Here is a 16,150-nt window from a genome sequence, read left to right as displayed (position 1 = left end):
AGCGAGCGCTGGCTATTTACCCAGCCCCAATCTATTGCCCCTCATTAGGGCTGGGGTGGCAAGAGCTGATTAACGGCTTTCCTAGCAGTGCCCTGCCACAGAGATGTTATGCAAATTTGCACATATATCTTTTAGCTCATTACATGATTTTCATATAATTTGGGCATGACCATAAGCTTTGGCATAATATACCCCACTCTGAACTGTAGCAGGGGATAGGGCACAGAGCTGCACAAAATTTGGGTGATGTGTAAGCTGAATGGGTGCTGAAGTGTTTGAGGTGTATGTGAGTGGTGAGAATCTGGGGAGCTGAATTTGGGGGGTGTCTGGGTGGAAGATGACAGTGGCTGTCAGAGGAGTGTCTGGCTGGAGGAATTGGATTTATAGAAGTGTCCAGGCTGGTGACTGGGTTCCGGGAGGGGAAAGCTGGGGTCCAACTCAGTGGCATGGAAAGCTTGGGATAGAGGTACAGGAAGAGGGGATTGTGGTGTGCAAGGAAAGCAACAGGGGATCTGGCTCAGGGGAATGCAGGACTAGGTTTGTGGAGTATCTGGGGGTGGGAGCTGGATAGCTTGGGGAAGAAGCTAGAGAGAGCTTCGTGTGTGGAGGAGATAGCTGGGGAGGGGTGGCTTTGGGGGACGTCTGAGGAAGATGGGGGCTTTGTGAGAGCTGAGGGTTTGTGACCGAGTGTTGGGGGCAGCTGGGAGGGATGGTAGTCTGTGGAGCTGGTTGGTGGGGAGGGGCTGGCTGGCAGCTGGGTGGAGGAGCTGGGGTCAGCACTGAGTCCCCCACACCTTCTCTTCCTGCCTCTTCTTGGCTGCTTCTTCCCTGCTCAGATCCAGCAGGGGGTGCAATAAGAGAGAGGCCACTGAGCTTCAATTGCAGGGCATCCTGCAGCCCAGCCCATGCAACCTGGGCTGTGGCCATGCCACAGGGAGGGCTGCATATGTGAGTATCACATGAAATGCCTCTGCAGCACTTCTCAGGCCAGGCTTCTGCTGAGTGGGGTCCAACTATACCCATGGACTCTGCTGGCCTTTGTGGGGATGGACAGGCTCCCCTGCAGTGAGGCTCAGCTGGGCTCCTTGAGCGTAGTTCCTTCTCCACTGGAAGAAAAATAAATGCCAAGCGCCCCCTCTCCCAGAGCCAAACTGAGCTGTCACTCAAAGGAGATTGTGCAGCTCCTCCCTCTCCTTTCTCTGGTCAGTAGTGAAGCAGCTAACAGCCTCGGAATAGATAACCTGTAAACCTCTGCGCTAACACGCCATTGAGAGGAATGGGGAAGTTCGCACCTCGCACAGCTCTGGTTTCAGGCTCTCTACAGCACCAGGCAGATATTACTGTGTCTGGCACACTCCAGGGACCACTGAGGGGTTTCTTTACAACTGTAAAGGACACAGACTTGCTTTTTCTTTTTGAATGAAAGCTGAGGCTCTGAAGCCCAAGATGGCAGCTCATACGAAATGGAGATAAAGCATATGCTTATGTCCACCCCCAGTTCAGTTCTTGCTGCTCACACTATTGCTCTCACTTGCTATGCTGTCCTGGTTCTAGTGCAATAGGGGGAGACTTCCTGAAAAATGCTAATATAAACAGGGTCATTTTCTTCTAGGAGAGGCTGCTTGTGTTGTTCAGTGTTTACCCATGTGGGAAGCTAGCAGACTAGGAGGCAGTGGGGGGCAGATGACGAGGAGTGGGGAAAGCTATTTATGTGACTCTGGATTAGTTGGGTGAACATTTTCAGACAAATGCATGTTTCCTTATAACCTTCACTCCAGGGGGACTTCTGCGCCAAAAAATAAAAATTCTGCATATTTTATTTGTCAAAATAACACAATATAATCATGTCAGTTTCAATTATTTTTGTAATTTATTTCAAAATACCTGTCAGCATGTATGTATGTAACAATACAGACAACAAAAAAGATTCAGGACATGTTTTTTTGACAAACAGATACCTTACTAGGCATATTAATACAGAACGTGGAGTAATAATTCATTTAAACTACAATACAGGACCGTATTTCCTGCACCCCTCAGAAGTAAGTGCAAAGGCTTGGGGGACTCAGGGCTAAGGGAGGAGCTCAGGGAGAGGGAAGTAATTGCTGGGCAGGAGCCTGGGAGTGAATCTGGAGGGTTGTTGGGTGTGGGTGGGAGGTATGGAACAAGGTTTTTTTTTAGGGATGGGAGGATTGTTAGGGAGTTGGGGAGCCTCCCCCATGCAGACCCTGGCTGACTCTAGCATTGCCCATTCCGTCAGGCTCATCTGCCCCACCCCCATGTGTCCCTGCACCCTCACTCATCCACTCCCCTCCCCCTGTCCCCATGTGGCCCTGTCTCCACTGCCATTCAGCTCCTGCCCCAGTCTGTCTCTCCCACTAGCCCTTTTGAACCCAGCTCTGCTACAGAGTTTGGGCCTGCTGCGTCACAGCTCCCCAAATCACTTTCAAAGTCTATGAAACATCTATAAACTGTGATGATGTTGCATAATGCACACATTAAGATGCTGTGTCAAAACATCACTGCCCAATTCTAGGTATTCACATTGTGCTAGCTCACTCAGTGAGTTCTCCCACAGCTCTGCCCATTGACATCACAGCAACATGCTATGACTACCTGAGATGACATCACACCAATACCCCACTGCTCCAAGTGTTGACCTCATACCGACTCCCCACAGCTACGTGTGACAACACGATGACGTCACACAATGTTGTGTAATGTGATTTTCAGCCAAGCTAGGACTCGTGGGTCATTTCAATAAGTACAATGTGTGATGGCAGCTCTTCCCCGTCCCTGCATTTCCCCCCATGGGCGGCACTCAGCAACGAGTCTGGGGCTGCTAGCTGCTCCCAGTCCCTCCCGCAACCTCTGAGGCCTATTCTGCCTTTCCCTAGAGGGTGTCTTGAACGGCGATCCCTAACTGGGGTGGACTGAACCATTCGTCGCCCCAAAGGGGAGCAATGCCTAGAAATAAATCTCCGTGACCCCTCTCGCCTCCCTTGCCAGGCTCCCGACTGGTCTGTGCTGCCTGACTGGGGGAGGGAGTCCCCGTGCGGAGGGGAGTTGGGATTAGGCGGGACGGTGGGGAGGGGAACTGCAGTTAGCTCCCCCCCGTGTGGAGTGGTAGGAGCCGAGGTTGGAAAGGCTGCGCATGCGCGCGCGGCAGAGGGACCAGACGGACGTTGAGAGAACGCGGAGGAAGAAGCGAGAAAATGGCGTCGACGGGTGAGTGGCGGGGCCGGGGCCGGGGCCGGGGCGGGGCCGGCGAGAGACGGACTCGGGCCGGGTCTGGCCCCCAGCCTCGGGGGCGAGGCCCCTTCGCGTGGGGATGGCGCGGGGCGGACGGGCCTGGGGCAGGCGGCGGCCCAGCCCCGCCACAGACGCTTCCCGGGGAAGGCCGGGACCGCCGGGGGGGGGGGGGGGTTCTGGAAGCTTCTCCGGGCCGCGTGTGACGAGCTGGGCTGGCGGCCCCGGCGGGGGGCCCGGCCTGGGCCTCGCTCCCATTGCGTAACGTTCAAACGGGCGGCGCGGGCTCCCTCGCCCGGCTGCGGGGCCTGATTCGCTCTGCGCCCGGGGCCGGAGCGGGATCCGCTCCCCGCGCTCGCCCGGGGCCCGCTGCGCCGTCGCCGCCGGGCAGAGCCGCGTCGGGCCTGGCTCGTCCTCCCGCCGCCGCCTCCATGTCCTCGGGGAGGGCTGCGTGGGGCTGGCCAGACCCTCGGCCTCGCCCGGCCCCGCACTCCCACAACGGAGCCGCCCGAGGGCAGGGCCGCTTGTGGCAAATGGCGGAGACGTCAGTAGGGAGCTAGTGCAGCCCTGCTTGGAGCCGCGGCGCCCCCTTGTCCGGCTCCGCCTTGGGGCCTCTACCCTGCCACGGGTAGGCCGCCCTGTGGGGCCGCGGCCACGGGGAGTTCTTGGGTACCGCCACCCGGTGGGCGTAGGGCCCGCTGGACACAAAGACGTAGGCCTCTGGCAACTAAATGCCTTTGAAAAGCTGGCCTTGTCTTTCCAGGGGGCTGGGTTCAGCAAAGCAAAACGCAATGGACCCTAAACAATTTCCTGAAGGAGGAGTGGGTCCTTTTCATAAGCCTAAAAACTGATGAGAACTCCAGTCTTCCCTAGAAGTGTGCTAATTATAATCTTGTCAACTCTCTATAATGGGCCACTCTCTTACCACTTCAAAAGTTACTTTTCCTCCCTTGGTACCTTGCTGTTAATTGATGTATCTCCTTAGACTAACCTCACGCATAGTAAAGCAGCCTCCCATCCTTTCATGAATTTATACCTGCTCCTGTATTTTCACTCCATGCATCTGATGAAGTGAGTTCTAGCCCACAAAAGCTTATGCCCAGATACATTTGTTGGTCTCTAAGATACCACAAGGACTCCTCCTTGCTTTTGCCAATTATAATGAAAGCCGCCTTTCTCCTGTTGAGGCTGGAGTTGTAAAATGGATGTTCCGTGTTAAAAGGTATCTACCATTGAAGGTTTAAACTGTGGTATGGTAATGGAGGTTCGGGCTCACTAGACAATTAGTTTCCTAGAAAATCTTTACTCGACATGAGATGTATTTTCATTTAATTCTTTAGATCTAAGTACTCTGCATGCTTATTGCCAAAAATGAGAACACCTGTGTACTCCAACATGTTACCTAATCTGTATATCCTGTTTTGCATCCAAACAAAACGCAAAAACCACACCACCTCTAGTCCTTTAAATCTGTTTTAACAAATTATTTTTAAGAATGTCTTTAAAATATAGAAAATTGGCTAAGGAATGAGAGCATGCTTCTGTTGGTACAAAACTTACAAGGCATTAGATTATGCATTATAAGTCCCATCTTATATTGTTGTCACAGTCAAAGTGCATTCTTAAGTAACCTTTACATTAATATCCCTTTGTGTAATGTTTGAAATTTACTGCTCCTCAGCCCACTTTGGCAGCTTTTCTCTTTAGAATCCAGCTTCACTAACTAGTGCTAACTGCTTTGCAAACCTGGAAGTACAGAATGTCTGGCTCTGCATGAGTCAGAACAGCTGCTGGTGTAGTTTAGAATTGAGAGTCTGAGGGTTGTCTTTAAGGACCTTGTTCAAGAGGGGATGATCTGAAAGGCTGGGAGCACAGTGCTCCCATTACTGCCCTTCTAAAGTCACTAATGATTCTGTACACCTGCCGTTTTTCGATGGCAAATGCCCCACCTGCATAGATGTTCTTAAAACACATATTCATACTTAATGATAGATCAGGAAAATTATCTTAAATTAGGAGTTGACAGTTAGTGCTAATATAGTGCTTTTTCTTTCTGGCTTAACACAAATTAATTGCCCTGGAGAGAGACTGATCTTTGCCCCTTTTTCAGACCAAGGAGTAAGTGATTACACCAAAGTGTTAAAATTCCAAGATCTAGAAACAGTAGTCTTGAATTTTAGGGTGTATACCTACAAGTATTTACATCCCCATTTAAGCAAAAAAGAGGGACTGAATAACAGTTTTGTTAATATAATTACATGACTAAAGATCTTTTGCAAGGTCCAAATTTGAAAATAGAGTTAGCACGTCAGCAACTTTTCATCGGCATGTTATGTTGCTGGGATCACAGAACAAATAGGATTAAGTATTTGGTCAGAGTAAAAGTAAAAGTGCCTCTCTTGAAAATTGTGTATCAAAATGGAGGCACTGGAGTTCTGTTTCTATGTATTAGTTATGTAATGCATTCAGTAATTGTGTAATGCAAAATGCCTAGGGTTTCTTAACGAAATACAGCTTTAACTGCCGAAGCTCAAGTTTTCTATAGGAGTAGAGTGGGAAAGAAAATGGATAGGGCCATTACAATCACTCTCCGCATTAGGACTCAATATTTGAAGTTTATTTTAAAATAGGCTTTGGGGCTAATATCGTTCTAAAACATTTTTTAAATGTGGATTAAACATTTGTCTAGCCCACATAGGCAGGCTAAACTGCAAAAATTGTCTTCGGTAAATGTTTACTGAGCCTCGTGGATGTGGTTTATATAGCAGTGCAAAAATAAGCAGACTAATATTTGGCCTACAGATATGTCATGAGACCCTGTGATTAATATATCTGGTTACATTTGTTTCAGTTGTTTAGGATAGATGGTAGATTAACTATTTCTGGGACCATAATAGAGCCTGGTACAGACAAAGGTGTTTTCACTGTTTGGGAGTATAATTAAGAGTCCATCTACACTAAACGGTGGAATTGTGGTGTAACTAAGGACCTGTTATATTATATGGTGGTTGGTTTGGTAGCCTTTCTGGCACCAGAGCACCACCATAGTATTTATATACAAAAGTTGTACAGTATTTCTTTACTCACCAAGGGTCCTCTTTGTCTTATGAGAGGACTAATTGGAGAAGCCTAACTCTGGATTCCAGTACACCTTTAATTTGAACACAGTGATTCTTGCAGCTTATCTTTAAAAATCAGTACAGTGAAGGTACACCTCTACCCCGATATAATGCTGTCCTCGGGAGCCAAAAAATCGTACTGCATTATAGATAAAACTGCCTTATATCGAACTTGCTTTGATCCACCTAAGTGCGCGGCCCCGCCCCCCCCCCCCCCCGGAGCGCTGCTTTACCGCGTTATATCCAAATTTGTGTTACATCGGGTCGCGTTATATCGGGGTAGAGGTGTATTTTAAACTGAGATTTCTAGAACTTTAACACCAGAAAACGGGGGGATAAAAATCTTCTTAAAATAATTAAAAAATTGATATTTTTATTAAATCTGATTTCTTTTATTAAATACAGGTTTGTTTTTTAATTAAACATTTAAAATTATATTTGAAATTGACAACCTATGTTGGCTTAAATTTATTATCTATTAAAATCATTTCAACTACATTAAAAATATTAAGCAGTGCATGTTTAAACTGAATGAAAACTGTGTAATAGGATGAGATCTTTTCGTTCTAAAATTTTGAAGGATGTGATAATCAAATAATCAGTTCACTAACTAACCAGTTTTAAAAGTAAAATGTGTTTTGAAATTTTGAAACTACCAGCACAGTTAAGGTAGTTTTATTCAATAAGTGCTGGGTTTGTGCATTCCTGGTTTAATTTTAATTTCATTCAAATACCACTTGACACAAATCATAAGCAAACAATCATCTGATTAAAAATTAATCTAGATAATTGCTTAAATAAATATGTATAATTGTAATGTATCCTCCTTGTTAGCAGAAAAGCACCACATTTAGTGTAAAGGCTATAGTTAGTTGCAAATCTACATATTTTAGTGGTTACCAATCAATGGGAATCATCCAGGAAACTAACTAAAGTGCAAATGCAAAACATGACTAAAATTGATTTAAATCAAGGTTTCCTGCTTGCTGATTAAATGACCTTTATTTAATTGGTGCATTCTGCTAGAAAACTTGCAGTACGGAAAAGTTAGTTTGATTCATGGTTTTTATTTTTAAAGTTAGTGTTTAATTATTTACTTTTCTCCATGTGTACTCAGTTGTTTTATGGCTGCTTTTCTGCCATAGTTCTGCCACACTTAGTTTCTGGCAGATAACGTTTTTCTTTGGAGAAAACCAGTGAAGTATTTCTTTGGAAGAAAACGTAATTTTACATGAGTGTTGCAAAAAAAAATTATAAACTATAAATAGATCAAACTTTGGGCTCATCAACCTAAAGAACTAATGACTAAAGAAACATGAGAGTAAAATTGTCAAAATGGTTTAAAAAAAAAATGTGCCTGTCTTTCCATTCAGTAAAGGAGGATGTTTTTTTCTTCAGGAGCTGCTGTATTAGTGCTAAACCATTGCATTGTCGAGCCTCATTAAACAGAAGAGGGCTGAAGATTCAAGTCCCATTGAAATGAGTGTGTTTTTGAAATGTTATATAACCAGAGATCCCAGAAGTCCATTTGCCATGGAAAAATGTGGAATTTACATTTTTTACAGAGAATCTGTTTTTTAAATGTTATGAAAAAAATACAAACATATATTAACTACAGTGGAATCCCATTTATCTGATCTAATTGGGACCGGGGCTACACTGGATAAGCAAAAATTTGGATAATCCGGAGAATGGGCAAAAAACCTCATCCCCAGACAGCGGGGTTTGGGCTGTTAGTGGGAGACCTTGGTGGCTGGGGCTGAAGTCCTTTGCCCATTTTCCAGATTATCTGAATTTTTGCTTATCTGATCTGGCCCCAGTCCCAATTAGATCGGATAAATGGGGTTCCACTGTATATTGTGGCTAGGAAAACGCTGGGTTTTTTACTGGAGAATTTCTGTTTTTTATAATGGAAAGCTAGGATTCCTTGTTATAACAATTAACCAAAATATTTCTTCTTTAAAATGTTCACTAGTCCATTCAAGCACATTAGAAAAGGGAAGTTAAAGACAGATTTCATGATATATTTGATTGATCTGATTATAAAGACCTAATAGTAAAAACACTATCTTAGGTTGTTTAAAGGAAATAAAAAGGGAGATGAGGGGGAAAATAAGAGTTATAAGTAACTGAAGATTGCATAGTAAAGATTCTCAAATTCGGGGCTGCTTCTGAGGCGTAGGTCATTGTTGTGGGTGTAGTAATTTGCTTGCCAATGTCCTTCCACTGAGCAGCGAGTCTCAAACTTTTTTTTTACTGGCCACCCCTTTCACACAGCAAGCCACTGAGTGCGACCCCCGCTAATAAATAAACACATTTTTTTATATATTTAACACCATTATAAATGCTGGAGGCAAGTGGGGTTTGGGGTAGAGGTTGTCAGCTTGCGACCACCCATGTAATAACCTCACAACCCCTGAGATGTCTTGACCCCTAGTTTGAGAACCCTTGAGCAAGAGGAAGCAGAGCTGGGGCTCAGCACATAAGTGGTGGCCATATGTACATATGCTTTTCAGCTGCAAGAAGTAGTCTCAGAAATGTTGAGTGTGTTCAATGAAACAGAAGGGCAGCAAAAGGAGGACTGAAAGTGGGAAGTTGGGGATTATGAATAGTGGGCATATGGACAGGTTATGGGAGTGTGTGGTGGACAAAGGAATGGATGATAGATGTATAGAAAATAAGGGGAATGAGGAAGAAGGGGGAGGGAGAGTTGGTTAGGAATAAGATAAGATGGAGCAAATGTGGAAGGAAAGGAGGGAAGTTAAGAAGTACGTAGCAAGAAATAGGAAGGCGTGATGAACACTGAGGTGAAGGAAAGCAATGCAAGGTGTGAAAGAAAAATGATGTTGCTCATTTTAGGTCAGCTTTAACTAATGAATGTTTTAAAGACTGAAATGTTAATGCATCTGAGCTGGAAATGGGCACACATTTTAAACATCTGTAAAAGGCAGAGTCAAAGAATTGGATGTAGCAAGTTGTAAATTTAAAAAAATCTAAAATATTTAGAAAAAACAAGTAATGGTAGAATATAGTCTAATTTGTGTGAGGGATCTCGGGAGTTTAGATCTTTCAGAAGAGCAGTTTAACATATTTGGTTCTGAGTGGCATCAAATGGCAGGTTTTTAATCTAAAAATAAATTATTTGCGAAGACTCTTTACTCCATGACCCTCTGTTCCCAATACAATAACTTTATTTCTTCCTGCTGCAAATTCAAAATAGTGTGCAGGCTGGTCAGAAGTTATCATCCAGGCCGCTGCAACTTCCTTTCGAATGCATTCCTCCTCAAAATCCCAGCCAGTGTCTGAATCCCCCAACAGCAAAACCAAGATTGAAATGGAAGGGAAAGAAACCCATATGATTAATTTTAATCATCATATGTGAAGGGGTCGGAAGCAGAGACCTGAAAATAGTATTGCTGAGGAGTCTTCGGCTTTAAGAAGTGTGAGCCATTGATATTCAATAAAAATACTAAGTTTTTATATTGAATCTTTGTTTATTCAGTGCCACACATTTCAGTTATAAGAAGCTAGAAAGATAAATGAAAGAATTAAAGCAGATCCTTGAATTCTGCAGAGTTGTCAACCAGCTTCCTCTGATATTTTTACTTCAGTTTTCTTGCCTATACTAGCTAACCCTGAGGTATTGTCAAAATAAAAATATATACATCTGTTCCCATTTGGGACTACTTGAATCTTTGCAAGGAAACTGTAGCAATATCTGGTCCCAAACTGCTTTCAACTAAATTAGATGCCTTAGCCTGAGTGGCTGTAGTAGCTTTAGAGCAGTGTTTCTTAACCTTTTTGATACCAGAGACCGGCTTGCTGCCTTCCTGACTTGTATCTGGGAGATCTCAGGGACCAGTTGTTGAGAAACACTGATTTAGAGAATGCATAGATACAGAGTTTGAACAATGTCTGATCTTTCCATACTCTTTTTCCACCGAATGCATCCGATGAAGTGAGCTGTAGCTCACGAAAGCTTATGCTCAAATAAATTTGTTAGTCTCTAAGGTACCACAAGTACTCCTTTTCTTTTTTCCATACTCCTGTTAATCACACTTTCCTTACCCTGGAAGCATTTGAAGGTAATAATTTGTTTGGCGACTAAGGCCTTGACCTGTTGAGGAACTTCTGCTACTGTTTGCTCTAGATGTCTGAAAGGCAACTAAAAACACTTCATAACTTTCTGTGAAGCCTTCCATTTATGATTTATAATAATCTGAAGTATACCATTGTCTTTGATCAAGGGGATGGGGTGGGTGGGAATATAAAAACTCATTGCTAACTGAATATCTTGGATTTTGACGCACACTTTTAAACAATCTTTCAGTGATTCATTTTTGGCCTTTTAAAGTCAAAATACAAGGAGCACTGCCTTATTTTAGCTTCTACAACTTTTAAATAGTTGGAGCAAAGCCTCCTGAAACTTACCTTGTCTTAAAGGGGTCAGGCATAGTGTTTTTTAAAAAAACAAAAACAAAACACACATCCTGCTGCTTCAGTATCTGGGTGCCATCCAAGGTGACACATTAAAATTGGGTAATCCAAGATTGCTGGAAGCAGCAGGTAACAAAGGGAAGAGGTTTTTGCTTCCAAACCAAAATGTTTAATAAATTGACCTTTAGCACCTTCAAAACTCTGGTTTCTGGTTGTTTATAATGGTTTCTCCTCTTCCAAGCAGCTGGAAGAAATTCTGGCAACTGCACTCTTATGCCATCAATTTTATTAGCTGTCTTTGTCAACATTCTTACTCTTTTTCTTTCCTGCAGATTATAGTACCTATAGCCAAGCTGCAGCCCAGCAAGGGTAAGTAACATTATAGTCTCCATTTGTGTTTTTAAAGGGCACACAATAGCTTCCTCTTTAGTGAAGATTTGGTATATAGTGTTGTATTTCTTAATTTGTGTGTGTGTGTGTGTGTGTGTGTGTGTGTGTGTGTATATTTCTAAATAAAAAAATGGATTCTACTGTTTCCTTTAAATTAGACCTTTTATTTTCTGTTACCAATAACTACAACAAAAATAGTTTGGGAACATTGAAAGTGTTTGTGTAAAGTATGTATTACACAATTCAATAGTGTGTATCTGCATTTTAAAATTTCATTACATTCTTTTTATAGCTACAGTGCTTATGCAGCTCAGCCAGCTCAAGGATATGCACAGACGACCCAGGTAAAACATGGGGCATTTTCATAACAGCTACTGAGTCACGTCTACCAATAAACTAAGCCAGACTTGACCAGCCATTAAATAACCAAAGAAAAGACTGACCTTTAATGTGAAATGTTGGAGAGTTTTATGATAACGTTTTAGATTGTGTCGAAGGCTTCCTTAAAGGGACAACAACCTTAAAATCTGGAACTGTTCACTTACTGTTAAGAATTTCTTAGCCTACTGCTGTAACTGAGAGAATTGAGAGAAAATAATTATTGGTGTCTATTTAACAGTTTCCCTGTTTGTGAATATTTCATTCAGCAATGCAGGAGAGAGAGATCTGTTAAAGTAGAGAAATGTAATTTGCAAAATTGCATCAGTTGTTAGATGGAATGGGAAGAGAATAGACTTTAGGTACAGGTATTATACCAGAAACAATTATTAACACTTGAAATTGACTAGTTTTCAGGCTGATGTCTGTCAAAGGGAAACTAAAATGTTTGCGTTTAAAAAAAAATCTTAAGGATCCAGATTGTGTAGACACAAATTTCAAATGCATTTTAAAGGAATACTGAGTTTCCTTCTAAAACTGTAGTTTAGGTTTGTGTTTCTACTAGCATCATTCAATAGCTTCACTTTCCAGGGAGCTGCATGCCTTACTCTACAGTAGCAAGGTATCAACTGTTGCCAGAGAAATACAACTGTAATCTTTGCGTTTGGACCTCCTTAATCAGTGACTTACACACTAATTAAAGTTTTGTTTACATAATTGTATTGATGAAAAATGACTTTAGAACTAGATGCAGCAGTTCTCAAACTGGGTCGGGACCTCAATGTGGGTTGCGACACCATTTTAATGGGGTTGCCAGGGCTGGCAATAGACTTCATAGAATATCAGGATTGGAAGGAACCTCAGGAGGTCATCTAGTCCAACCCACTGCTCAAAGCAGGACCAATCCCCAACTAAATCATCCCAGACAGGGCTTTGTCAAGCCTGACCTTAAAAACTTCTAAGGAAGGAGATTCCACCACCTCCCTAGGTAATGCATTCCAGTGTTTCACCACTCTCCTAGTGAAAAAGTTTTTCCTAATATCCAACCTAAACCTCCCACACTGCAACTTGTGACCATTACTCCTTGTTCTGTCATCTGCTACCAGTGCGAACAGTCTAGATCCATCCTCTTTGGAACCCCCCTTCAGGTAGTTGAAAGCAGCTATCAAATCCCCCCTCACTCTTCTCTTCCGCAGACTAAACAATCCCAGTTCCCTCAGCCTCTCCTCATAACTCATGTGCTCCAGCCCCCTAATCATTTTTGTTGCCTTCCCCTGGACGCTTTCCAATTTTTCCACTTCCTTCTTGTAGTGTGGGGCCCAAAACTGGACACAGTACTCCAGATGAGGCCTCACCAATGTCGAATAGAGAGGAACGATCACGTCCCTCGATCTGCTGGCTTGCTGGAGCCAAAGCCCCCGAGCCCCTCCTCCTGGGGCCAAAGCCTGAGCTCCATTGCCCAGGGATGAAGCCAAAGTCTGAGGGCTTCAGCCCTGGATGGTGGGGCTGAGGTTATAGGCCCCCTACCTGGGGCTGAAGCCCTTTGGCTTTGTTCCCCCCATCCCGGGGTGGTAGGGCTTTGGCAGGGCTCGGGTGGGCTCAGGCTTCGGTCCCCCCTCCTGGGGTTGTGTAGTAATCTTTGTTCTCAGAAGGGGGGTTGCAGTGCATTGAAGTTTGAGAACCCCTGAGGCAGAGTAATGATTGGCATCCTTCAGTTTCGAGAGACCATGGGTATACGCCCCTGAGAGGTAAAAAATTTACTTGGTTGGTTTTATGGCAGCCACGAGCCTGGCTGAAGAGAGACAATCTCAGCCATATCTATCACATTTAAAGGTGGTGATTTGACCCTTTTTGGGCTCTGCTTTCTGCAAACTCTTTTCTCCTCCATTAAGCTAAACGGCTTCTTCTCGTAGCTCCAGAGATGGTGGTTAAGCTCTTGTTTCCAAAGACTGCAGTCTTGAGTGTGATCTTCCCATTTGTCTACATCCATGTCCATTTCTTTGCACGGATCCTTGAAATGCAATTTCGAATGTCCTTTTGGTCTTTTTCCTAATGCCAGTTTGCTGTAGAGGGTGTCCTTTGGGATGTGCCCATCATTCATTCAGCACACATGCCCAAGCCAGCGGAAGTGTCTGATTGGGAAGTGTTTGCATACTGGGTATGCTGGCCCGTTTGAGCACCTCAGTATTGGTGACTCTGTCCCTCCAGAAGATTCCAAAGATTTGACAAAGCTAACACATATGAAAGCTGTGGTCCATGTCTCGCTTCCATACAAAAATGTGCTGATAACACACACATGATACACACAGATCTTTGTGTGTTTTGTCAGTTTGTTGTTTGGCCTACCCTCTTGTTCAGTGTAGACGTTGTTGTGGCAGCCTTTCTGATGCGGATGTTGAGTTTCAAGTGAAAGTTTGGTTGTGATAGTGGACCCCAGGTATGTGAACTCTTTCACCACTTCCAAGTTCATAGCTGCTGTTCTTGATGGAGGGTGCTTCCTCAACTCCATGGCACATTGTTAGTCTTTTTTAGGCTTAATAGTAAGCCTGAAGTCTGGCAGGCTTTGAAAAAACTGTCCATTAAGCTTTGAAGATGAGCTTCTGTGTGGGTTGTCACTGCTGCATCATCAGCATGGAGAAGATGTTGGATAAGGGCCTCCTGAGTCTTGGTTTTAGATCTGAGTCTTGCAAGATTGAACAGTTTTCCATCAGATCTTGTGTGCAAGTAGATTCCCTCAGTTGAGGAACCAAAAGCTTTTTTCAGTAGCAGGGAGAGGAAAATCCCAAACAGAGTTGGGGCAAGTACACAATCTTGCTCAACTCCGCAATGAATCTGGAAAGCCTCAAACACTGAGCTGTCATATTGGATTGTGCCTTAAATGTTTTCATGGAAGGATCAAATCATGCTTAAGAGCTTGGGGGGACATCCTATCTTCTGGACATCCACTAGTTTGAGATAGAGTGTATATACAGATGACTCCTTTTCCCCCAAATAACTAAATAGATTCATAGATATTAAGATCAGAAGGGACCATTAAATAGTAACAGATTAGCATTAGTCATGCCACCAGTATATTATAGTGGATGTTTTGTACTTTTTCTTTAGTTTTCTAATCTTTAGAATTTCAGATTTTATGAACTTTTTTCTTTGCTAAGAAGTTTCATACTTAAAATGCTCATCTGTGTTGAAAAAGAGAAGACCAAGGGCCCACTAACACCCTGTCTGTGAGAACAACACAACACAAATTTATAAGCTAATAGTCCATGTTACACTTGCAACCTTTCCTCAACTTCTGATCTACTGAACTTCCACAAGTCAAGAAAGCTTGAAATGCTTTCACTGTGACTGGGCTATCCTCCTTTAGGGTTTACAATTTGAAGTCAATGAGACGTGGTCCTAAGTCACATAAGGCTTGTCTTCGCTGCATTTTTAGTTTGAGATATAACTTGAGCTTTGCCCCTCACCCACATACAGAAATCTCTACCAGGAAAGATGTGGTGCTTTAAGCTTGGGTAGGTGAAGGAGAGTGTTTGAATCTCCAGCTAGTAATTCAGTGGGGGTGCAGTAGCTTAAATTACAACTCCTCAACTGCTAATCTAATCACTCTACTAGAACAGTCACTCTGGGGGTATGTCTACACTACAGCTCCCAGCCCAAGTAGACGCTCACTTGAGCTAGCATGCTAAAAATAGTGTGGATGTTGCAGCATGGTCTGTGACTCAGACTAGTCACCTGACCTCGGACCCATGGGGTCAGCCAGGCTTGGGCTTGGGTGGCTAGCCACAATCTGAATGGCCACCATGCTGCAGTGTCCATACTGCTATTTTTAGCACGCTAGTTTAAGTGGAGCTAGCCCGAGTCTGGCTACCCAGACTTAGATGCGCAGATCCAACTGCAGTGTAGACATACCTTGTGCTGCTAATCACTCTGTAGGGCGTGTATTTTCCAATATGATACTGGAGGTAGGCTAGCTCAACTGGAGTAATAAGCCTCCTTAGGTGCTCTTTAAAATCATGCCCTCAAGTACCTAAATGTGGGTTTAGGCTCCTACTTTTGAAAATGTTCACAACAACTTTGTTAATGCTTTGAAAGCCTAAGTAACATTTCACGGTTAACACTGAAGGAATTTTGTTTTGAAGTGGCAAAAGTTTCCACTAAGAAAAGATTTTTAATAAAAAAATGTTTTTTAGCTCCTCAGGCTGCTTACACATATTCATATGATTAACTATAAACGTGTGAGTACGCCTATCAAAGTCTGTAGGAAGCCTGGGATTATTTATGTGGGTAAAGTTATGTATTTAAGTGTTTGCAGGATCAAGGGTTTAGTTTTCAATATTTTGTTTGGCCTATGGGGTTTGTAAAATTCTAATAGATACTAGTAGTGACATTTAGAAACAGCATTTATAATTTACTTGATTATAAATTTTAATCTAAGGATACACTATCTTAAATTAGCTTTACAAAGCCTCAACCTAATTGGTCTGTTGTTAAAAACAAAAATAAATTGATTTAAATTGCTCCACATTGCTGCCTTTTTACTCCATGTCACCTAAATGACTGTTTATGTGCCTCTATGT

General features: G+C 43.3%; 1 protein-coding gene across 5 annotated transcripts in view; it reads left to right on the top strand.

The window, feature by feature from the left end:
• The first annotated feature begins 2,743 nt into the window (after window positions 1–2,743).
• EWSR1 (EWS RNA binding protein 1) overlaps window positions 2,744–16,150 on the top strand; it is a 40,420-nt gene continuing 27,013 nt past the window's right edge. For 2 of the 5 annotated variants that reach the window (XM_043498491.1, XM_043498490.1), the window contains exons 1-3: window positions 4,026–4,047; window positions 11,138–11,174; window positions 11,488–11,539. In XM_043498491.1, coding sequence (XP_043354426.1) covers window positions 4,041–4,047; window positions 11,138–11,174; window positions 11,488–11,539 — 96 coding nt within the window. In that variant the 5' untranslated portion in view covers window positions 4,026–4,040. Of the gene's footprint in view, window positions 3,229–4,025; window positions 4,048–11,137; window positions 11,175–11,487; window positions 11,540–16,150 lie in introns of those variants that run through there. The other 3 variants (XM_038373093.2, XM_038373092.2, XM_038373090.2) reach the window with 3 other exon arrangements.

Source organism: Dermochelys coriacea, chromosome 15 (genome assembly GCF_009764565.3).
Source record: "Dermochelys coriacea isolate rDerCor1 chromosome 15, rDerCor1.pri.v4, whole genome shotgun sequence".
Taxonomy (NCBI): Eukaryota; Metazoa; Chordata; order Testudines; family Dermochelyidae; genus Dermochelys; species Dermochelys coriacea.
This window is presented reverse-complemented; position numbering and strand designations above follow the sequence as displayed.